Source organism: Atractosteus spatula, chromosome 15 (assembly GCF_055471065.1).
Source record: "Atractosteus spatula isolate fAtrSpa1 chromosome 15, fAtrSpa1.hap1, whole genome shotgun sequence".
Lineage (NCBI taxonomy): Eukaryota > Metazoa > Chordata > Actinopteri > Semionotiformes > Lepisosteidae > Atractosteus > Atractosteus spatula.
In genome coordinates this window covers 7,050,395-7,075,712 of record NC_142720.1, presented here as the reverse complement: position 1 = coordinate 7,075,712, position 25,318 = coordinate 7,050,395, and the positions used below count along the sequence as shown (strand labels likewise).

General features: G+C 43.1%; 2 protein-coding genes across 10 annotated transcripts in view; one reads left to right on the top strand and one right to left on the bottom strand.

Moving 5' to 3' along the window:
- The window catches only part of LOC148819943 (mitogen-activated protein kinase kinase kinase kinase 3), a 79,000-nt gene extending 72,578 nt beyond the window's left edge, over nt 1-6,422 (bottom strand). For all 9 annotated transcript variants that reach the window (XM_088933543.1, XM_088933544.1, XM_088933546.1 and 6 more), the window contains exon 1: nt 5,751-6,422. In XM_088933543.1, coding sequence (XP_088789669.1) covers nt 5,751-5,846 — 96 coding nt within the window. In that variant the 5' untranslated portion in view covers nt 5,847-6,422. The remainder of the gene's footprint in view (nt 1-5,750) is intronic.
- Nucleotides 6,423-15,319: 8,897 nt separating this feature from the next.
- On the top strand, nt 15,320-24,172 carry tmem178a (transmembrane protein 178a). The gene is made up of 4 exons (XM_088933540.1): nt 15,320-15,926; nt 20,340-20,453; nt 22,019-22,156; nt 22,617-24,172. The coding sequence occupies exons 1-4, from the start codon at nt 15,515-15,517 to the stop codon at nt 22,856-22,858; spliced, it is 906 nt and encodes a 301-aa protein (XP_088789666.1). The 5' UTR covers nt 15,320-15,514; the 3' UTR covers nt 22,859-24,172.
- The last annotated feature ends 1,146 nt before the right edge of the window (nt 24,173-25,318 follow it).

Sequence of the window (25,318 nt, the reverse complement as noted above, 5' to 3'; positions counted from 1 at the left end):
GAAAACAATGAGGAAAAGTAAGAGTTCTGAATAACATGTAATACAGATATGTATATACAACTTAAGAAAGGAAAACTAGATTTTTAATAGCAACTTCCCAAAACCTATACTTAGGTTGTCAAGTCTCCAAAGAAAAGACAGATAATTAGGATGTTCCCTGTCCCAGGAGTGTAGGACCAACAAAGTCTAAGTTTACCTTTTAGGATCCTATTCTGCCATCATAAGTAACAGGTACAGAACCTGTAGCTCTCAAACAAAAACAGAGCAAACAAACCAAAAACCTGAATTTTAAGTTGGGGGGAAAAAAAACCCGCTAACCTTATCCACCACAACTACTAGCTAATACAAGAAGAATCCAGTCATGTCCAGGAGAAGGCAAATCAGGACTGCATTCAGGAATCATTAAGAGCTGAAAAAAGTTGTAATGAACAGTTAAATTCCCTTCTGCTCTTCAGTCATTAAACGTTCCAATCGTTGTCAATCTGTAGTTTTCAGTCTTCTGCACCATGTAGTCTGATCTCGCCAGGCCTTAGAACCTAAGCAAGGCTGTGCCTGGTTAGTACTGGCATGGCAGATCAATTATGACCAGTCTGCTGCTGCTGTGAGCAGTGTTGAAGGATCAGACGGCGATGCTCTTCTCTCAGCAATGTGACTTACAATCCAGGGCTTCAGCATGGCGACTATGTATGCTGTAAAAGGTGCTAATGGATGTAAAGTTAAACAGAGAATAATAAAGATCCCAGGTACCTTTTTCTAAAAGTAGAGGTGTTAATCTGAGGATGCTGGCTAAATTTCCCTGTGGGCTCCCCTCACGGTTATAGATGCATATAACTTATTAATGCCTGAACAGGTTTTCCGCTTAATCAACGCTGAGCACTCAGCTCCTGTCCCAGCAGATATCTGCCAGAAAGACTGCTACCTCTGTCCAAGACAGCAGCAGCTCGAACCTGGAAGCTCAAATAAATTGTGCCTCAGTTATGCAGAAGATTCACAATGGAGAGTTAGATGAAACTGATACAGACAAAATACAACGTGCTGTGGGTGGCACAATGTGGCCTACCTAAATGTCTCCCTTATTCCAACAGGCAAAGCAGTTTCTCACCTCTCTACCTGATCTGCTCTGTAGTGGAGCTGCTGGCACTGAATGGCTGCTGGAAGTCACTGACGTGGGTGCTAAACTTAAAGAGGACTGGGTCTTCTCCTATAGGTAAAGCTCTTTGGAACCCTAGCAATGAAAAACATCATATAAATGCAAATAATTATTTTCCTTTTTTTTTTACATATGACTAGCACATGAAACTTGAAAGCACTATTTTACAGCACAGTAAAAAACAAGATTTTACAGTCACACTGTAAAAATGCTACATCTAGATAACCACGAAGATAACATCAGACAATATATAAGTCTCTTCTGATTTTGTTTACTTTTACTAGTAATAATAATTATAAACTTTATTTTATATAGTGCCTTTAAAGGTGGCTTCTCAAAGCGCTTTACAGAATAACAACAACAATAAATAAGAAGAATACACAAGATAAAACACAATTACAATACACAGAGGAGACCGTGGATGGTGGTACTAAGAAAAGTAGAAGCAGAGGGGTAAAGAATGGAACCAGTTAAGCACTAGGGCTGCATGAAACAGCAAAAAAGCTCAAGCTTCCAAACTAACTGGACTCCTCTCAGACACAAATAGTCTCACCAGCCTGCGGATAATGGAGGATCAATTCTCTCGGGGATCTGTGAGCTACTTTGCAAATTGCTGTTGAATTTGAATTGGGAGTCAAAACAGCGAGCACCCTGGAAAAAAAAAAGCAGCACTTCCTGAAAAGGGAGGAAATGACAAACTCCCAAGGAAGCCAAGGAAAACAGATTGCTAAGCAGCAGCAGCATCTGGTTACACAATCCACCGCTTCCCTTTAGAACTGGGATGGACCTTCCAGAGGGCAATAAGGAGCACGAGTGACCTGGTATAGTCGAATACCAAAGAAGTTTCACAAAAATAAGAGACTAGTTTGTACCGTGATTAACCTACCACACGGACTTCTGATGATGTGCTCAGCCATCTGACTTCAGAATTACTCAATTCTAAATAAGATTTTGTGCTGAACAAGCACAATGGATTCTTCTGTCAGTACTGTATTGCCCAAATATTATGCCCTTACAGAAACTTGAAAGGAATATTTGGAAAAATTTTACAGCAAAATGGCTACTCGTGGTATCTTTGTCAAGTAACTTAACATTCAAATTCAATTTAAATAGAGTACAATACACATGGTCCCTGATGAAGAGCTTCCATACAGTATATGCTCTCTGTCAGCCTGTATTACTACAGTAAAGTGGTCAACATTATCTTATTTTTCTTTAGGTATGAACCAATCATTATGTATTTATCTGCACCATAGTGGTTAAGCATTTTCTTGTTCTCAACAAGTGAATGCAAAAACATTAAAAACAGCAACCAAATGGTCCAACTTTTTACTTGGAGAATTTCTCAGTAACAATAAATAGATTACACTTCAAGAAGGATTGAGTTTTAGAAATTCTAAACTGGACAAAACTCAGTTTCAAGTTCTTAAAGATAGTATCCAAGAGCAAATAACCGTTTAAAATACTTCATCCAGTCCACGTAAGCACACTAAAATTCAGACTCACAATGCTGTTTTTAAAAACCGATAAGACACAGAACAATGGAAACTGACTGAAAATAAACGCTACTCAGGAATAAAGCCTGTCGTTTAAAAACAGGATGAATTTAGCAGCCAACTGCCCATTGTCCAGTTGTGAAGAGGCCAGCTGAAAATCTGATGAGAGCTTTTGGTTCAAAGCTTCCTTTTTTTGCTTGCTTTCAAACAATGGGCTATACAAGGTACACTCCAGTGTCAAGACAGCCTGAAGCCAACTAAATACTGTAAACACTTCTGGCTCATGTATTGGCACAGCAATAACATTAAGGTTCGGATGTTTCTCTCCCAAAATCAAAAGGAAGTTGACGTCTCTAAATACCAATAGTACATATTCCTGGCCAATTATTTGGGAAATATATAACTTTACATTAAAAGTCTGGATTTAGCTGTAAACAGGCCATTCCCAGACACATAAGAACATTCACAAGTTTACACATTGGTTAGACCATTCCTTTCAACACCCAAGCACAAAATATGTGAAGAAAAAACACACAAAACAAACCCACAGCTGGATTCACCATTGATGTACAATGTGACTGAGCTTGAACCTGGCTTTATGAATTATACCAAAGGTGTTCCCACTCCACATTAACCTTGGCTCTTCTTCCACTCCTGCTCCATCTACCTTCACACACTGCCTACTAACCTCAGGGAGGACAGTGCTTACATCTTGATGTAATTATTGTTTCTCTGGAATCAGCCATTCTAGGACGTAAAGTAATGACTCTGAGGGGACTGAACATCCTCAAAGATCCTGATGAAGTCAACGCAGTGGACTTCTTCAACATGAACAGTGAAACATGAACCCCGAACCAGAGGACACACATGTAAACAACCAAGAACAGGAGGCAATTCCTTACCCCTGGGGAGTGGAACAAGCTACCCAGCCATGTTTTTGAAAAAGATACTTGGGTTTCCCTCAAGGCTGGATGAGATCATAGGATCAATAAGCTATTAATGAGTAAACAGGGCAGATGGGACAAATGGCCACCTCTCTTTAGCAGCCATTCTTTTGTTCTTGCATTCTCCCCTCCCTGTTTGAGATACGGGTGCCAAAGGAGTGCCAGAGTCTGGAACTCTAAGAGATTGTGTGCAAACCACAGTCCAAAATGGCAGCAGTTTAGATAAGTCCCATACACTGTAGATGGCCAGTCTCCCCGCAAGTGTCGTTGGGGTATCAGCTGCCTACTCCAGTGCACAGCACCAGGTGCTCCTAAGCCAACTTTCCTTTCTGTCCTCTTAAGAAGAGGTGGCTCTGTGGCTCAGGATCTGCGCCTGTGGCTGGAAGGTTGCCGGCTCGTATCCTGCGGCCGGCAGAGGAATCCTACTACGGTGGGCCCCTGAGCAAGGCCCTTAACCCCAACTGCTTCAGGGGCGCCGTATAAATGGCTGACCCTGCGCTCTGATCCCAGGCTTCTCTCCCTGTCTGTGTGTCTCATTAAGAGCAAGTTGGGGTATGAGAAAAGACAAATTCCTAATACAAGAAAATGTATATGGCCAATAAAGTCATCTTATCTTATCCCTGAAATCATCTTCAAACACAGTGCCCATGAAATGACATCCAATTCACATCCATCTTATGCATTAGGCCCAGTCAATGCTCATCTGAAGGAGCACGGACACAGAGACTTGAGACCCCTGCCAAATAAATCTGTATTTCTCTAATTCAAAATATCTTTCAATGTGGTTAAAAGAAATTAAAATAAAAGCAGCGATCACAAACTGACATGGTGAAGGTTTATTAAAGCATTTCACTGAATCATCTAGATCAGATGTACCCTCCACCTTTTAAGGAAGAATGGGAATATTTCTGCTTGAACATCTTACTCAAAATAAGTCTTTTGGTTGGCAGTCTGCACTGTAAAATAGTAGCAGAACTCTTCTACATCAACTGGCCTATTTCGTACAGGATATCAGTGATCCATTCCTGTAAAACGAGCTCTTACAATTTCAATAAGTTAACATTTCATTAATAAATATTATAAATAATTAATGGTGAATTCATTTTTAAACTAGGACTCAAAGGTCTAGTAATTAATCAAACGTGCTGTTAACTACAGATTAACATTTAAGGAGGACTGAGTGCAATTCTCACAATCACACGAAGAAGCAAAACCAATCCATAGTATAGTTTTTCTATTATTCAGTTGTTTCACACCAATAGAAAAATGCAACAATAAAGAACTTGGGCTGAGTAATAATTCTCTGGCTCAGGAATATGTCAAACAAAATTAGGCTAAATTAACACTCCTACAGTTGTATCGCGTCTGCATTGGCGCACCTTGCAAATGTTGTTACTTATTTACTTTCAAGAGTAAGTGACGCACTACAAATGTCACATTACAGTAACAAAATATTACAACAAACAACAGACGACGGTAAAGAAAAAAAAAAGATCTCCCAAGTTTCGTGTTTTTAAATGGGCAGGACAGGTTTTCCAGACAGGCCAGCCGCACGCAGCGCGTCTGCAGACCCGCGCTGTTGCGTCCTGGCACGACGAGAACATTAAAACGTAAAAACTACACGGTCCTCGCTCTTAGAAAAATCCCGCAGACGTCTGAGCCCGTTGAGTTTTCTTCACTCCTACAAAAGGCACGTAATCTGCGCCCTTTCACTTCATTCTTGTGTGAACTGCTGTGGTTAGGGCCTACTTTGTTGTGGAAAACCTGGGTCTCCCTGCAAGACATTTTCAGAGACACCAAGGCAACACAGTTCCCACCACACACGCAACGCACAATCAACACACGGCGCACCACCGCTGATCTGTAATGGGCCACCTAAAGTAGAACTAAACTACATATACCAATGATACTAAACCAATCCATAGTATACTTCGTCCAAGTGCTTTTTCGGGGGCAAATACCTTCTATGACTGTAAAACTAAGCGCTCATTTGTGCAGTATCACCTCCGGTTGAATTCCATTTTGATATTTTACATCAACAACACCATTTTGTCTCCTGTCAAAAACCACTTCGCCAAATACGCACGCTGATCGCCATGTATGCATATGTATGTTACGCTTCGGGCTTGCCCCGTACATATAAAAGAAATGTACATTTACCTTATACACATCTCCGTATGTACCGCTGCCTATCCTTTGAATCAGCTCGAAATCCTCTTGCGGATTCCGCCTGGACAGGTCGAAACTGGAATTCATAATTTGAACTCCGGTTTCTCTCGCTGATCTCTGAGGTTCGCGGGACGCCCGGTTTCACAGGTGAGAAGAAACAAATAAACAAACATGAACAGCTTCAGGGGGGGAAAAAATCTCAGCCCGAATTCACTGTAAGTTTAACATGGCTTCCACTGCGCAATACGCGTGCGCACGGCTCCAGTTTACATTCTCCAAAGGCACAGGACTCGGAAGACTTGGGAGAGGAATGGGCAGGGTGGTGTGCAGGCAGGCAGGCACTGGTAAACAAAACGGTCCTGAATCGCCAGGAATTGCTCTATTCCAGCTGTGGAGGAAATCGCTCCGGAGTCAGTCCCATTCGGTCACACAATCTGCGCATAAACCATTTTCTGGTCCCTTTGACTGAGGCAGGAGGGGGGTGATGCTCTCCGCGGCGTCAACACGAGAAAAGCCAGATCCCATCGCCAAACCAGAATGTTTGCATTTTCATCGCGTTAGCTGGATGCAGCCCAGTCAATCCTCAGGCTACCCAGCTCTCCAGACACTTGCTTTGCCCGAGTTCAACGTGTGACAGCGAACAAAACAAAAGGATGTCGGCACAGAGGAGGTTTAAAATCCACCTTCTGTAATTAGACTATTTGGGGGGGGGGGAGAAAACATGGATTTCGCGTCTATGGATCCGCTTGAATCTTGTTGCTACAGATTCCGAAGTATGAGTCATGCGGTTACTGACCCAATCCGTCACAACAAGCGTGCAAACACCAACTGGGGGAAAACAACAAAAGTTTCCATTCTGCTGTGATATGAGAGCTTTATATAGGCTAGGCGAAGCCTGTGATTCTATAGGCGAGGCAGCTAATTTTCCTCATGGATGAACATAAAGACATTGCCTTTCGTGTCTTACAAAAATACTTTGTAGGGGGTTGACACCAGACCCGACTAAAACCCTGTAGATGAATTATGAAACTCTGATAAAACTGTTTGGAAGCATCGATCGGCGCGCTGTTTCTCCGAGAGTATAAGCCCCCCTCTCCTCCAAGGATATGTTTATATTATTAATCTGTTAATTATTTTGGCTAAAGACTTTATCCACAAAAGGAAATGGTCTAATACTGCTCCCTCTATTCATGTCTTTAAAGTTGAATTCCTTTTTTATTTAAATTCTATGAGAAATGTAAAGAATCAAAAGGCAAGACACACAATGGAAATATGTAAAAAGTATCATTTTTAGTCTCTACAGTTGTGAACTCCTCTGGCTGTGCAGTGTCTGTTTCTGTATCTGTTCCAATATTCTGCCTCCTTTTTTGTATTTCTGGTGTTTAAATAAAAACTTATTTTAAAAATAAGTATGACGTCCCCCCCCATCATGTGAGCCTGGGTCTGGGCACTCCTCCCGGGCGAGAGGACAGTAACGCTATCGATTTCCCGATCAGAGAAGACGGCGCCCCTGTGATACCACATCAGTCTACTGGGATTGTTCAGAAAACAACTGAATCCACAGCCGTCCTTTAATTGTCGCTGAAAAAACGTATTTGCCAGACATGGAGATAAGGGGTTAATGAAGGTATTGGAAAATAATAAGGGCAAAAACAGAATTTCTCAATCCTTATGTAAAAGTGAGAACGCTCTTTTATTTTTATATTATATAATATTGCCGGTCTCTGGCTGTTCTATCGAGTTGCATTCTTCCTAATGAAGCTTATGTTGCTGCAAGGAGATAGCTGCTCAGAAAATAGTAAATGGAATCAAAATTCACTGATTTCATAATGTTTACCGTCTAGGGACTCAATACATATTTTTCAAATAAAGGATTTAATTAGTGCCGAGAACGCTGAGTTATCCAAACCACATAGAAATAAACCATGTTTCTAAAATGCATCTGCAAACAGTTCGGTACTGTTGTTTATCAGGAAATGAAAACATTTCTAAATGTGTCCAAATTACTTTCCTTTATGCACAAGGAAAAAAAATGTTTTTTCCCCAATATTGTGAGTGGAATAATATAACAGTTCTGACAGCTTTACCTTAAAAAAGAGGAGAAAATGATTCTTTAATGTCTCCAAGGCAGGCTGTTAACCTCAAAGCAGCGGGTGACAACTTAAAAGTAAGTGAAGAACCTGATTTCCTGTGGCCCTGAAGCAGTGTCAAGACCCCTTAGCACAGCCCTAGCAGAGCAGTTAACAAGAAATTGTGAAGACATAAGCAAAACGGGAATCTCTCCTCGTAGGCAGCTGTGTGAGTCTCTGAGGGCCACACGCAGTCTGTGGAGACCCTTTTCAAAAACTGTCAGCTGCCCTTCTCTCTCTTTTGTTAGCACCTTTTTGAAAAACTGACCAGGTTTGTAAAATACCAGTCAGCCCTGTCTCACATTGCATGTACTGTACATGAATGCAGAAATATAGACCACACCAACTGCTGGCCCACTAAATGAGTATAAGCCCATCAATACTGTATTTATTTTTAAAAAAGGTCCATCTAATCTAAATCATATGGATCCACAAGCAGAACTAAGTCAAATCCAGATCCTCAATGCATCATTTCCTTTGTGCAATAGTCTGGACGATAACCATCCTATTTCAATTGACTTATTTTCTTATCAGTTTCCAAATTAATATTGGAAAAGACCTGGGTAGCATTGCATATGGACTCTTAAAAGCTGCATTACAGTGAGGGTGAGGAAAGAGGTAGGTTTAAGTTTCATACTTTCAAGTGCTGTGTGTTGGCTTGGCATTAAACAGGACGTTCTGTGAGCAGATGAACAGGAAGTCTGCCTCAGACAAACCAACAGGCCGTGATGGATGAGGTCAGCGGTGTTAGAGGGAGGGGTGTCACAAACTGCCAGGGACGGACAGCCAGTGTGGGTCAAGGAGAACTCTCCTGGGGGGCAGCAAGGTAAGGAAAGCTGGGCAAATCCAAGCAGAGCGACCTCGATTCAGAGCCATAGGAAGGTGGCTCAGTAAGCCAAGGTCAGTCTGCAGCCTCCCACATGACAAAGTGAATTTCTAACCAGCAGCTACAGTGTGCTCCCTGTTCATGTTTGTTTGGTGCAGGGGGGAGTCCAGTCCCAGCTTCTCCCTGTTGCTTCTGTTGGAAGATAAGTTTGAAAATCGGATATTTAGATATTTTTTTCCAGGGGGTAAAGATGCTGTAGGACAGCTCTGTATGCAGAGGTTTCCTAAGGACCATTTCCGTTCCTTTCATGCACATAGAAACACCTGTAAGTCAATAACTAGCTTTAGGTTCAGTCTCCCTTCGGGGAAATTGAGTAGTTGTCTCAAAAGAATGTTTTTATCGTGAAGGCTAACATAAACACCTCACAGTGAAAAGGGGGTTATTCAGGAATTTACAAAAACTAGATGCTTAATTACTTTTTGTAAAAGAATGCAGTTTGCCAAACTGATGTTTCGAAGTGCTTTTCAGATTTTTTTTCAAACGTATGTAACTGCACAGGTTCCTCACCTACCTAAAATGCTTTAGTCATCATCTTTTACATTTGCTGTGAAGGGTAAAGTGTTTCGCCTGAGCAATTATCTTGTGCTTCACCTAGGCCAGATGCAGCCAGCTTCGGTAATCACAGCCTGTAACCCTTGTCTGTATAAACTGCATTTGTGTCACCTAAATTCTCCACTGAGCTGCTCCTTTATTGATCCACGATGTGCAAGACCACTGAACACTCAATGGTTGTCAGCAAGTGACAGCCAATATTTTTAAAATCTACTGGAAGTGTTTTCATTTGGAGTATAATGTGATTTTGTCCTGAGCTTCAATACTGTTCCGGTGGCTTTTGTTTTTAGGGGTGGTCTGGTTGTTTCAGCAATTAAACTTTCATTCTGGAACAGAACAAGAAAAACACAAAAAATCAAGATCTCCCAGCTGCATCCAGGTTGCTTCATACTGGGAAGGAAGTAGGTTTTAACTGCTTCTTTTTACTATCTGAGTAATTTAAATCAGGACATTGAAAGACTCACTTAAATAATGTGTCTTGAAATAATTTTTGAATAGCAACAGTGGTTTCCTCACCAGGATTACAACAAGCATGGAGCCCACCTGGACTACCTTAAACACTTGAAACACTTTAGCTATGGCATTTTTACAGGAATCATGACACAGATGTGGAATCTTGCCTCTCCAGATTGATCTGGCCCAGCAACACAGGATTTCCTTTGAACACGCGCTGTTCGGTTAAATGAGAGTTGAACTGTGGTTTCCTGGACTGATTTGTTAAGTCTCATGATGCACTGAGACTTTATAGCTCTGCTATAAAACTGTCAGAATGATCACCGACAAACTCAGTTGCACTCTTTGGAAAAGGCATTTGTGCGCAGGCGTTTTGGTGCTTTAAAATGAAAACAAGGCCCACTTGGTTCAAATAAAACGTTGTAGCAAAGAAAACGGAGGCACGCGCTTAAAGAGTGGATTACATATTTCCCATCATGGTGTTGTAGATGAGTTTCAGCGAGAACAAGGGAATCTTCTGCACATACAGTAGCTCTCAGGCTTTTTTCTATACTACAGCAAAGCACCAGTACAAATAGTCACTTTTTTGCCTACTGTTGATGTAGGTTCATATTATAGCTTTAAATACCTAAAGTAAGATTTTAACTTGATGCTTTATTTTTGCACTCAGAAGGGGGCCTGGAAGGCCAAGGAATTATGAGATGATTCTCACCAGCCATTACTCTTGATTCAAATGCAAATATCTGTCGGACTGAGCTACAGTATGTGAAAGCTGGCTCCTTCTCAGACCAGTGTGTGGGATGCACCTGTGATTGCATTGGCCAAACATGAGGTTTGCCAATCTTTCAACACTCTGCCAAATCAATTTCTAAAGACTTGGAACAATTTAATTCTGCTTAAGCCAATTAGAAAGAATTTGGAATAGAAATGGAACAGCCCTGAAGGACTTTACTTTCTTAATTGATCAATAATTGACAAGTGCTCCCAAATGTTACAAACAGGGGATGTGGAGTGTCATGCACGAGTGTCTTACTGGATGGTGGCTTTCCAAGACTAGGGCTTGAGAAATATGGTCAATGTGACACTCTAGCTCTGATGTGATCTTTGAAGCAAAAAGGGGAACCAAGATGAATCTGAATCATCAGCAGAGCTTCGACGCGGGCTTTCATGAGCAAATCTAGTCAACCTCCATCACACTCTGTGATGGCAGCATGATCAATAGATTTGCACACTGTACCCGAGGAACGTTATCTGCTGCCCTTATCTTGTTATTACGATTATACTGATCTAATATGATTGTCAGGAATTAGGAACTTGGAAAAAACAAAACTTTCTGAAAACAAGATTTTTGTTCTGGTGTAGATGTTTCCCCCTATTCTAGTAAGGGAAAAAAACAAAACTTGGACAGCCCTGGGATAGGAGTTAAAGGTGATTCTACATTCATTCCTACTGTGCTAGCACAAACACACAACGCAGCATTCCAAAACTAACCCAGACTGTGAGAAAAGACACTGGGCATTAAAAGCCATCACAGCTGGCTGCCAAGAGATATCCTGTAATTGGTTTACAGTTTCAAATTAGAATACATTATTATGCATTCATTCAGATATAAAAGCAAAGGAAAAGCTTTGATTTTATTTAATAGTTCCCCTACTGAAAGAATAAAAGGACACTTATTTTCTTTACTTATCCCACCAGAGGTATCTACAGTATGAACACACCAGGAAGGACTGAGTCACTTGGGCAATCTTTGGTTACAGCGGACTGCCTGACTTGGATTCGAGCTTGTGACATGAAGATTATGGTCCCCACCCTGCCTTCGGAGTCTTCCAATTTTTTACCATACTTATATACAGTACCTTTATTGAAAAGAAGGCAGAACAGTTGAGTGCTTGTCTAGCCTTAAAAATTAAAGTTAGCAAACGCTGTTCTGCAGTCAGTGGGAGGCTCATGGTATCATAGCAAAACTACCAGAACATGTCAAATGAAATACAATGCAATAACTGGGGAAGACAAGATGGTGAACTTACATGGCAATCACAATATCATTTCCAAGGCTCAGAAGTCTGAAAGGCAAGCTGTACCGCTGTCAGCACATCTAGGGTGATCCACACTGACTTGGGAGCTGCTCATCTGGTCCCTGAGCTCTCTTCCTAAGGTGACAATAGGCAAATGTAACAGGGCTTAGCTGTTCTGAGTGTGATACAGAAGTGAATTCCCCTGAAGACCCAGTCTTTTGGTGTAGTGGAGTCTGTCACAGTCTAGGGAGTGGAGCTGGGAATTAATAATAGTAATTAGTAATTAATAATAATTCCCTACACTTATACAGCACTTCTCGGGACACTCCGCTCAAAGCACTTTACAGGTAATGGGGATCCCCTCCACCACCAATAGTGTGCAGCCCCACCTGGATGATGCAACGGCAGCCATAGTGCACCAGAACGCTCCCCACACATCAGCTCACATCAGTGGGGAGGAGAGCAGAGTAATGAAGCCAGTTCGGAGATGGGGATTATTAGGAGGCCATGATTGGTAAAGGCCAATGGGAAATTTGGCCAGGACACCAGGGCTAAACCACTATTCTTTTCGAGAAACACCCTGGGATTTTTAATGACCACAGAGAGTCAAAACCTCAGTTTTGCGTCTCAGCTGAAGGATGGCGCCTGTTTACAGTATAGTGTCCCCGTCACTCTACTGGGGTATTAGGACCCACACAGACTGCAGGGTGAGCACCCCCTACTGGCCCCACCAACACATCTTCCAGCAGCAACCTTAGTTTTTCCCAGGAAGTCTCCCATCCAGGTACTGGCCAGGCCCACACCTGCTTAGTCTTCAGTGGGCTGCCAGTTGTGAGTTGCAGGGTGATATAGCTGCTGGCAGCTGAGTTCTGACCAGTTCAATGCACAGTGCTGGGCTAGTGGTACCACTCAGGCTTTTAATCCTCCGGCTCTGAAAAACCACTGTTCTAACTGGCAACAGATACATGAATCCAGCTGTCACCTGAGTTACTATCTGTTTTCTCCATCGTGGTAAGATCCACACAGCCTGCCCTGCACTGTGAGGTGGGAATCATGAACTGCCTGTGTTGTGTGCTGTGTTGCGTCTTGTGCAGTAAATGCGATGGTTCTGAGGAATCAAATTCCACTGATTAGCTAGTCGTCAGATGCTTGGAATGCCTCTTAGTGGAACTGACGAGACTGCTCACAGTGTAACGCTATGTGTATCCCCCACCAGGGACATTCATCACACATAACAGTTGTCACGACTCTGTAAGGAAACCATTTATCACAGCCCAAAGCAAGGGGAATTGTGTCTGATAAGACATGTTTATGCACAGACCCATTCTAAAACACAGCAAGCTACTTCCTGTCATCACTACCATAATGAGATAAACATCAACTGTTTAAATTATGTCTCTTTTCATTTTTACAATGGACACACAAAGGTAGGATTACCCACATTAAAGCTTTAAAAATTAACCATATTTTTACTTGTATTTTATTGGTTTTTTAAATAAACATACAAAGATAATCAAAAATAAAGTTGCCAGTCATCACAAAACACCAAGTATTACAAATGTAAATGAGTATAAATCCTACTATTTGTCATTCTTCTCCATTTTGACTGGAACAACTATTTTGTGATGCCAAATCAAATTGTGATGTTTAAAATGTTGAGGGAGGGGATACTTACTGGGACAGAAGGACAAGGACAGACAAATACAGCCAAAGCATTTGTCAGACATTTCCTTATCATTTTTTTTCATAATTCCTTCAATACCACTTTCAAGCAACACTCACTGCAGGAGACAGTCAATGACTAACAAAGCACACGGTTAATTAACCTGTATCACCCAGACCCATCAAAGCAGAGAAAGAGAAAATTATGTTGCTTTTATGTAGGCGTGCTTAGTCCAGGTGACTATCGAAGACTTCTTTTGATTTCTCAGGCTAATCCCCTAAGGAATGCGAGTCTAGTTTCAGGGATTAGCATATTCTCAGAAGCACCTCTATAAGACATGATACTTGGTTTATTTGTGGCACTGTCTCTAAGCAGAGCACAAGAGTGTTGCCGAGTGAACCCGTCACTCCTAATTTGATTCACCTGTTCTGGTCCTCGGGACGACGGCAGGCAGGCCATCACAGACTAGTGACTACAACATCTCAGCACAAGAACGGACAAGCCATCAGCCCGTCAAACGCCTCATCGGGGAGACGAGAAAGCCCCCCGCACATCGAAAATGATGGAGAACAAAATATGAGCCCTCTCACTACACATCAGGAAAAACGGGCACCCCCGCCATCACCTAGATTCATCCTACGGAGGGTTATGGGAAGTTAAATTGGCACAAGGAGCTCAGTGCAGGGGTGTACCCTGGAGGGGATGCCAGTCCGTCACAGGGCACTCATATTTAACGGCATTAATTAAGCAATTAATCCAGCCTGCACGCCTTTGGAAGGTGGGTCACAGCCCATTCGAACAAGAAGTGTGTGTGTGTGTGGGGGGGGGAGGGGGTGAGGAAATATAATCTGTGCCATTTCTATTTAAAAATGCCAATCTTTTTTTTAAAAAAAACGCATTGTATTTTTCGAGTAATAAATTTCTAACAGAAAAACACCTGTGTGCATTTAGTCATTTCTGCGAGATGCAGTGAGACCGACTGCAATAATAATTAGTATTTCCGACCCCCCCCCCCCCCCAAAAAAATACTTTCACCAAAACATTTGTGATTCCCGCTCACCAGCTAGAATGACTGCATCTACAATTCCAAAAGGAACACAACAACATCACGAAGAGAGGCTTCAAGTGGTCAGTGTAATAAATTTGAACACCCCTAATTGTCACGATTTAAAAGTCACAACAACCTTTCTTCCCGTTTTGGGCAAAGCGAGGAGCGTCACGAAGGCACATTCACAGATGCGCCTAATTTCAAATTCGTGTTCTCGCTTGTCCCGCATACAGTACCTACTGAAAATGTCGAACGCGTGATCCGCTGGATTAATGGCTTCCGTCAACGACAGGAGAGGTTTGGATTGCGGGCAATCCAGAAAAGTGCCGGACTGAGGGCATTTCGGTTTTACAACCCTCATGCGCCTGTTCCCTCGCGTGTCTGGAGCTCTAAACAGCACAACAGACTTTAAATCACCGCACGCATATAGAGCCAGCCTGCAACTTATCGGGTAATACACAGACGTGCACACTCAAAGTATTTCGCTCGACAGCGGCACGCCCCGCACCCTCTCTGGTGCTGAAAAGGCAGGAGCAGGACAGCGGGCTCAGTCGGCCCAGTGCCTGTACCCTATTGTGCCAGCCTCTGTACCCTATTTATCCCCGAGGCACAGAGGACATTCGGCACCCTTCTCAGCAGACCGGCAGGCGAGCGGAAAAACGGGAGACAGAGCTGGCGACGTGCTAAGATCATCGCTTCTTCTTGGCAAAAGAAACCCAGGAAGAAAACACGTTTATCTGGGTTAAGGTTACTTTTTTTTTGTAGTGCGCGCGTAGATGAGTCCGCCCGGGAATCACATCAACCTGCGTCGCCCAACCAATTTGGCACCACACAGGGCAGTCCTCGGAAAGTGACAAAGCGGATCACATCACTTGCGTGTATTTCTGGAGAATCGCATTAGCGGGGCAGGGGGATGCTTTAGTAACTGGAGTAAGCGATGCTGAAAGAGGCGTTCTGCCGTCCACCCTGACTGACTGAGCACCGCCACAGCACTAATGAGTGAAATATGGAGAAACAGGCTCTCGCAACGGCCATCAGCTTGTCCATGAGCCTCTTCTCGTTGATGCTGCTGATCACGGCTATCTTCACCGACCACTGGTACGAAACCGACACCAGGAGGCACGCAGAGAACTGCGAGCGGCACGGCAAAGACTCCCATGAGCAGAAAAGCCGGGTGATGCCCATGTATCACCTGCCTCTCACGGACGTGGGCAGCCCCCAGCGGAATATCGGGCTGCTGAACCCAATTCCCATCGGGAACCGAGAAGAGGACCTCCTGGAGAACTGGAGGTCGATTTTAGGACTGGGAGTTCTGGAATCGGAGTGCGGGCGTCCCTTATTCTCGACCTATTCGGGACTCTGGAGGAAATGCTACTACCTCGGTATCGATCAGGATATTGATAACCTGATATCAAAGGGTAAGAGTATTACTTCTGGGTTGGAGTTGGGGGGAGGGGGGTGGTGGTGGACGGGGTCCGACCTGTACCGTGCAAGACAGTTTCTCCTTGAGATATAACCTGGAGCGCTTTGGAGTCGTTTACTTCTCCGTGAAGAGCAGTGTTGCTGGATGCGAATGAAAGGGAGAGGGGCGCATTCGGTGAGCTGAAACAGATCACAACGGCATCTTAGAAAAATAAGGTGATGCCACGAAAGGCGCTATATAAAATGAAGCAGGCACGAGCGTGATATTAGCTGACAGTACTCTCGTACCTGCTGGTAAGTGAAGGCGCGGGGTAATTATTGTAACGCACCGGTGTGCAGCAGACTCCCGTATTTCCAGAAGCTTTGCTGAGATACGTGCCTTTTTATGTAAGCTACTTTTGGGGCGGAATCTAAGCAAAAGCGAGACGATTTTTGAAATGATTTGCCGCTTCTGTCAGGGCGCAGGGCGCTTAGCCACGCAACTGAAAGCCTTTCGGTGCCCGCTGTAAAGAGAACGGGCGTTTCGGCCGCATTCAAAAGGAACCGGAGTGTTAAATCTTTTTTTTTTAAGCTGCTGTGGGAGAGTGCGGAGGAGAAACTGGTTTCTGCATGAACCTCTATTAACTCCAGTCTGTGCCCACAGAAAGAATTAGAAATATTGCTTATACAGTGCCCAGTGCCCACGTACATCGGTATGTTGTATATTTACACCGTTAATAGCCTGATGACTTCATTGCCCTCCTATGCAGACGTGCTAACATGAGAAGAATGCGTTATATATAGACCCCCTCAGGATAATGCATTGACAGATATTTCCAGGAATACGGCGGAGATAGATGATGACAAAATACAATTTATCTGCTTACAGCGGAGGTGAAGTCAACAGCAATCGGGCTGCATTGGATTATTATAAATACGCCCAAAACGTTAAGGAAAAATCTGCGTTTTTACTTATTTTAATAAAATGCTATCACCTCCAACCACAGTCATAATATTAACAACCAAGGTTTTTCCTTTTAATACGAGCCAGAATTTTATTCGAAAAGGTTTCTCTCCCTGCGAGTGTGCCCATTTAGTACGGAGAGTCTGTTTAAAGCAGGCACCTAAGGTTAAAACTTAGAAAAGTAGACCGAGGAAGGTAAAGCAAACTACAATGTATTTTAAAGTAGGAAACAGAACGTAACAGTCTAGAAAGGTAAACCGTAGTCTGAGAAATGACTGAAATGATGGTTTTAGAATACTAAAGGCACCTGGCTGTGTTGCAGTAAGTACTGGTAAATACAGAGTAGCGTATCTCACGAAAACACAAACCACAGATGATTATATGGTTGGATGCCTGGGTAGGCTTTTAAATCGCTCTTTCGTGGCATCCACTCGCATGTGTAGCACCGCGCTGTAATGGAGCAATCCGATTAACCGTCCAAGTAATACCCTCCTCTGGTAATCTCTCTGTAGCGCAAGGAGACTGGATGATGATTACATACTTACATGAAAGTGAATTTGTACACAGCTGTTGCTGGCCAGCTGGTTAAAATATTCAAATCACTAGATTGACATATTTCAAATATTATAAAATGCATTTTATACAAAATGTTTCAGTGACCCTCATCAGTTTTTTGAACACCTGGTTTCTGTTCTGCCTCATTTAAAATCAAGCTGTGAGCATCTCTGAAGAAAGTGAGGTGCTGCATTGTTGTTTAGTGAGAACTGAAACTCTGATGATCTCACAACTGTTCTCAAAGCTCAAACTTAAAACAGCCCCTGGTCTGCGTATTCACACATTACGGCATGGATGACCTCCTAAAGCACAGAAGCACATTACAGATCAGTCTAATCTAGAGGAAAGCTTGAACACTCTTTGCAAAGCACAAACAATTGTGTCCAATGTAACCTGCTGATTTACCCAATTAGTCAATGACAATTAACATCAGTCAAAACCAACGACAAGGATAGAATAATGCCCATTACAGACACTTTTATGATTTATAAAATACACTACATTGCCACTACACAGACATTCCCTCAGGAAATCCTTCTAATAGTCTAATACACCCATATTCAATGTTAATGTAGCAATACTTGAAATAAGTCTCATGCAATTCCGCAGGTCTTCTTTCAGCGGTGTGAGACAGCAAGATACAGACAGCCTTTGTGTTGAGCTGCAGGCTGACGCAGGCTTGACTTTTCAGTCAGTGCTCACCCAGTGGAAGACTAGGACATACAGCTCCAGAGTCGAATGTTGCTGTCAGGAAAGATCAAGGACAGACCCAAGTGAAACATCATCAGATTAAAGACACGGACTGCAGTCAGGGCAAAACACTGCTGTGTTTTTTCTTTCTAAACGCAAAGCCTGCAGGCAATTGCAAAAGCAAAAGGCTCAGCCACGTAGTTTCTCTTGAAGAGCAATAGCTACAAATATGAGAGAAAATCACCCTTTTAAATAACTAACAAATTTCCTAATTATTTTAACTTGATGGAGTGGCATGATATTGCTAACTCACTGCTTATCCAGGTGCTCTGTTATTCTTCTTTAATCCTTAACAGCATGTGTGCCCAGATTGCCATCTCTTGATCTTTTTTGTCACAATACTATGATATGCAACCCATTTAACAGACAGCTTTGTTTAATGAATTCAGATCATCTAGGACAATTATATTTTCCTGGAACCTACTCACCCCCCTCTGTAGTCAGTATGAAATTTTACCATCTGGTTACAGGATACAGTCCCTGCCTGTGACGAGTAAGCATGTCTTTCCAGTTTCCTGTGTGCTTTACGCTGCTGAATTCTAAGGGTTTCCATACAGTATTTCCCAGTCTCCACCATAAAAAAGGAGAATCTTAGATTTATGGACATATCTCCTCACCTCCTTCCCCTTTTTCACCAGCTTCCTTAAAATTAATTCACCTGTTTTATAATATTAATATAAGTGGGTAACGTCAAATATATATTTATATATAATACACTGGACTAGTGATCTTGTTTTTTATATTGAACATTCTGTTTTTATGGAACAAGTAATAGGTTTATTCCATGCTGAAAAAAAGAAGAAAGAGAACACAACGTTTCGGCCGTGGAGCCTTCTTCAGGTGTAAAGAACACCAGGCACCGAAACGTTGTGTTCTCTTTCTTCTTTTTTTCAGCATGGAATAAACCTATTACTTGTTCCTTTGCAGCCTACGCATGCTGACGCAGCTACCCACCTGAACTATTCTGTTTTTATGCTACATGTAAGAGGAATGTTTTTGGGGTATGTCTGAAAGATGCGTTTTTTAATGTACCCAGCAACACAGATGAAGGGCCTTATGGAAAAGATAAAAGTATTTTGCCGGAGAAAGCTCTGGAGCTGTCAGTCCGTTCCTGGCGGTTTCCTCTTATACGGAACAGAATGTGCCACCTTGTGGCTGTGTCTTAAACTGCTTGAGGCTTTCTTCGACCACACAAGGAATTCATCTACCCTAGTGGTGAAGGGTGAGGGCTGAAGTTTATCCCAGTTTCTGGAGCGTTACGTGGGTTAACTGTACCCTAGATGGTTTGCTAGTTCCATTGCAACTCAGTAGTGTTGGTATCCACATATACAGCTGGGTGGACAGGCACAAGAAAGATACAGCACCCCACTCAAAGACACTGCCCTGTTTACAGTAGGTAGCAGCTTTATCACCCAGCAACTCACAGCTGGCAGCCCTGTGGAGCTCAGCAGGTGTGAGCCTGGCTAGTACCTGGAAGGGAGACCTTCTGGGAAAGCTAAAGTTGCTGCTGCAAGAGGTGTTAGTGGGGCCAGCAGGGGGCGCTCACCCTGTAATCTGTGTGGGTCCTAATGCCCCAGTATAGTGATGGGGACACAATACTGTAACAAGGCTTTGTCCTTCAGATGAGACGTAAAACCGAGGTCCTGACTCTGTGTGGTCATTAAAAATCCCAGGGTGTTTCTTGAAAAGAGTAGGCGTGTTACCCCGGTGTCCTCACCACATTTCCCCCTGGCCCTTACCAATCATGGTCTCATAATAATCCCCATCTCTGAATTGGCTTCATCACTCTGCTCTCCTCCCCACTGATAGCTGCTGTGTGGGGAGTGTACTGGCGCACTCTGGCTGCCGGCGCATCATCCAGGTGGGGCTGCACACTGGAGGTGGTGGAGGGGATCCCCATTACCTTCAAAGCTCTTCAAGTGGGTGTCCAGAAAAGGGCTATATAGGTGTGAGGGATGATGATGATGATGATTATTATTACTCAAACCAGGTTAAAAGTAGAAGCACACAGCCTTAATGTGTATTTCATCAAATGCAATGTATATTACATTTAAAAAATCAGTTGCTTTTGGTATATTTGAGTAATTCTGGCTGTTGAATTCCCTGCCTCTGGTTTCAGTCCATTTCCAACCCCCACTGAAACACACTGAATGTCTCACAGGTATTGCACAGCGATGCACATCAGTCAAGTACCATTTCTCTCAGCCCATCCGACTGCGCAACATCCCCTTTAACTTGACAAGGACCATCCAGCAGGATGAGTGGCACCTGCTGCGTGAGTACTTTTAAATCCTATACATTTTTCAACCTTATAATCTTTATTTTTTTTTTTTGCTGTCCTGGACACACCTTATAGAAAAAAAAGAGAATTTGGTTCATTCTTGAAAAATAAATGTTATATAGAAATAAAATCCCATCGAGTCCATACCTTCTGAAAAGCTGATCATACAGCACATTATCTGTAATGTAGACAATTCTGAGACATATGCATTACATTTATACTTGTGTACGTTTAGACAAATGCTCACATTGGTATACAACGGGACATTTATGTAAATGCCAATCCAGGACAGAAAGAAACAAAGAAGAAATGATCCATTAATACCAGAAAGGCAGAGTTTCCTAGAGGAAATTCAATGTGCAACCCAATTAAGACTGTAACATTCATAATCTCTGCTATTTGATCAGTTCGGATTCCGACTCAATTCAATTAAGACGCTGCGGCTTGTTTTGTGCGGTTTTGCACTGCTGGTTGGGGACGCTCAGGATTAATAAAGACCTCTCCAGCGTGGCTGCCTGTGCCCTTCTCCTTGAACGCATTTCCTTCAAGCAGTGCGCCTGCGACTGTGCCTCACACTCCAGAAGATGGTCGCATAATTACTCAGATCATTACTTTGAACGCTAATTATGGGCATATTTGAACCGTTATTTCAAGGGCGATTTAGCCTGACCTAACTAAATTGCAGAAGCATTTCTCCATTCATACTTTTTTTTAATACATGCAAATACAGTAAGACAAGAGGATTAGGAGTATAAAAAGGAAGACGGGGGGTTTTCACCTTACAGATTGTGCGCCGGCACCTCGTGTCACTCTGCTTCACAGCGAATTCCCATCACCACGCTTGCAGAGGCCCTTAAAAAAACGCAAAAGGGACCTAAGGTAATATTTTGCAACAGCAGCCTTGTCTCTTTGACTAGGGAACAATACTGAAATGCAATCGAATGTGCTGTCACTGTCCGAAGCTGCTGATTCAAATGTATTCTATTTATGTGTTGTAACAGATGGCAAATGGCTTTTTTCTTTAAAAAATGTGTGTTTAGAAAACACTTGTATTGACTGTGTTGATGAGATCTGTAATCAGCATCTGTGTATGATTCCCCACACGAAAATCATTACAAGCAGAAGGCAGCGGTGAAGACACCCCAGCGCTCTTGATCGCGGGTTCAGATTGCTTGGAATACTCTAATTAGTCACAGACACTTTATGTTCTTCTGTACCTTTTTTTTTCTAGACTGAAATAAAAACTTGTATCCAGTTAAGATCAGTTGTAGCCACTCTGTCACGTACCATAGGAATGAAAAATGTGAGAATGGAAATTGTTATCTTTGTGAGCTAAAGCCTTCAGGAGTGAAATAGGGGTACAGTGAGAGGCATCCAGGAGTGAAATTCTGTCGTGTCTCCTTGCGATATTTCTATTCTACTGTTCTTTTCTTCCACTGCAACTTCAGATCATCACCGTGAGAGAACACTGGTTCTCGACAGACATGTCTGATCGTTCAAGGCTTGTTACAGCACTGCTCCTGGGGGCAGGTAGTGAGGTGTTGCTCTGTGTTTCTCAGACCTGCGCCGGATCACAGCGGGCTTTCTGGGCATGGCGGCGGCCGTGCTGCTGTGCGGGTGCATCGTGGCCACGGTCAGCTTCTTCTGGGAGGAGAGCCTCACTCAGCACGTGTCCGGCCTGCTCTTCCTCATGGCGGGTAGGCCTCCCGTACAAGTCACAGCGCGGCCCCACGCCCCAGCTACCCCTCGCCCTGCCCACCTCTCCGTGCTGTGACAGGAACAACCTTCTTTTCTCTTCTAAGCTCTTGCTGCCATGTTGCACTTGCATATTTGAGGGACTTACTAAACATGACTAGTGCTTTCAGAATATATACTGTTTCAGGACATCTGCCAGACAATTCGCATGTGCCTATCGTTAGCATATAGAAAAAAACCCCCGAAAACAGAAAAGACCATTTACAGACCTATGAAGAGAAGACCGTTGCCTCTCCACTGGCGAACGCAGAACGCCTGCTCAACGAGAGACATTACACTTCTGCGGCACTTGAAGAAATTCTACTGGCGGCACCGACTGAAAATGAGCTGTGAGAGGCGGCAGATTCTCCCTGTTTCACAAGAACAATGTCTTACCTCCCTTGTATTTTTTTTTCTCCTCAGGTATTTTCTGCACAATCTCTTTGTGCACCTACGCAGCCAGCATCTCGTACGATCTATCCAGGACCCCGTCTTTCATCTACGGGCTGCCCGGCGACGTGGAGCATGGTTACAGCTGGTCCATATTCTGTGCCTGGTGCAGTCTGGGCCTCACGGTAGCGGCGGGCTGCCTGTGCACCACGTACCCCTTCATCAGCAGAACCAAGGCCGTGCAGTCAAAAACCGCCAGGGACTCCTCGGTGTGAAGGCCGCTGCTCCGGAGCCAGTGCTATGCCATGCACTATGCAGCATTTCCTTTTAAAGCATTGCTTTACGTTTGGGAGTTCTGTGGTGAGAATTGAATTAAAGACTTGATATCGTATCTCCCCCAGCTGTGTCCTGCCAGGTGTTGTGGAATAATGTACATAAAAACCCAGATAAAATGTGGTCCAGTGTAGATTGTTACCTCTGTTATATCGGTAGACAGTTCTAGGAAAACCAATTAAACTACTGTGAAGACTTCAAGAACTGTGATTGCTGCCCAGCACCTCCATTTGTGATGCAAGAAGGATTATTGTGACCGGCAACATTCTGGTGACGTTGTATTAGTTACCATGTTAAAGCCTGAACCTCAGACGAAACCTCACGTTGTCAAACCAACTGCTGTTTTCTATCTCCTATAAGAGACGATTCATTTTTTAAAACTCTTTCAGTGTCCCCCTCCAGACTCCTGCTTCTCCTGTGACAAGTGAAGAAGTCAGTGCAGTCCAAGCAGACAGGGAGACAGGCACCTGAAGGACTGCAGCACAGGCTGTGTTGTGTGGTTCCCTGCAAGCATGGTGGATCTCGGCACTACAGACTGCCACTGCATTGTGTATTCGTGACAGAGGAGGCAAGGCAAGAGGAGCCCAATGCCCATCAATGAGGGGAGAACAGTAATTTCAGAAAAGTACCGTAACACAAACTGCGACTGCAGAGGGAACTGAAAACGGACAACGTATTTTTTTTCTGGCTTGCTAGGCTGCTTCACTGCTGCATGGAAAAAACAACAAACATTACGAAGCAGTCTGGTTTATTGTGTGTGTGTGTGACCTGAGTTTTTAAAAAAACATTTCGGACGGAGAATAGGAAAGATTTCTTGACAAGGCTTCCCAGACAGCTTGTTGAGGCCCAATCTCTGGGCACCTTTAAGAAACCTCTGGATGAAATTCTAGGTTCACTCAGCTGCTGAACGACCAACCGAGCAAGATGGGCCACATGGCCCCCCTCTTGTGTGTAGACCTTCGTTTTGTTCTTTTGATGAAGTAAGGCAGGCTCCTTTTGAATTAATCAGCAATGAAACGACTGTGGACATCTCATATAAGGACACGAGAAAAAACAGGGAATCTTCATTCCTCCTCGAAGCTGACCTGCTCTTGAAACGGAGTGAAAGACAGAGTCTGCTGGGCTTCAAAAGCCTTAGTGTGCTGACATACAGTTACTGAAAACAACAGCAACAAAAAATCCTGAGCTGTAATATCATCATTTTGTACACTGTGAATTCAGTTGTTCTGTTAATAAAGTACTGTTAAGTATATAAATCATCATTTCTGTCTCTGATATTATGCCTGTCTCTGTTTTTTGCTTCTCACCAGTTTTGGATCACAATTTTTAACATGGGAAAAAAAGTCCTTAAGAAAAACATGCAAATGCTTGGAACTGGTATGAATAAAGATCAAGGTATATCTTTTCAAAAATAATTAAATCCTTATTCAAGCTCTCCCAAATTTATACTGATGCTAAAGTCTTTTATCCCTGTCTGTGTGTCTCATGGAGAGCAAGTTGGGGTATGCAAAAAGACAAATTCCTAATACAATAAATTGTATATGGCCAATAAAGTGATCTCATCTTATAGGGTGTTGAAAACCAGTCTTTTTTTTTCCAGAAATCTGATTAAGTGCAGCAAGCAGACAATAGCGCTAACGTGTGGCTACTTTGTGTATTACACTGAAAGGCATAGCAAGGCAGATTAGCCATACCCTTGACGACAGGGATTTTGATCACATTAGAAGAAAAACATACTTTGAGTTCAATGCCATGATTTCGAGTGACCATTAGTATCAGCAATCATTCACTTCATGTGATGTTCAAGGAGTAACAGTATTTGGTTGCATACCCCTTTTGAGGCCATAACTGCATAAAGGCTGTGGTCGACTGAGCTCTCTAGACTCTTTTGTCTAATCATTTGAGATGCTTTGCTGCGGCCATTGTGAAACTTCCCTGTTCTTGTCATGCCACGGTTTAATTTTTTTCCTCAGCAAATATGGCCAAAATTTCCCATTGGCCCTTACCAATCATGGCCTCCTAATAATCCCCATCTATAAATTGGCTTCATTACTATGCTCTCCTCCCCACTGAGAGCTGGTGTGTGTGGAGTGTACTGGCGCACTATGGCTGCCATCGCATCATCCAGGTGGGGCTGCACATGGGTGGTGGTGGAGGGGATCCCCATTACCTGTAAAGTGCTTTGAGTGGAGTGTCCAGAAAAGCGCTATAAAAGTGTAAGCAATTATTATTATTATTATTATTATTATTAAAGTGCACGCTCAATTGGATTTCAAACTTTATTTGAAAGATTTAAATCTAATCATTCCAGTACTGTGGATGATAATGTATTGCATCCACAGCCCTACAGCTCTGTAGCCTCATACTATGTAGCTGCACGCATTGTGTGGCTGCTGAAAACT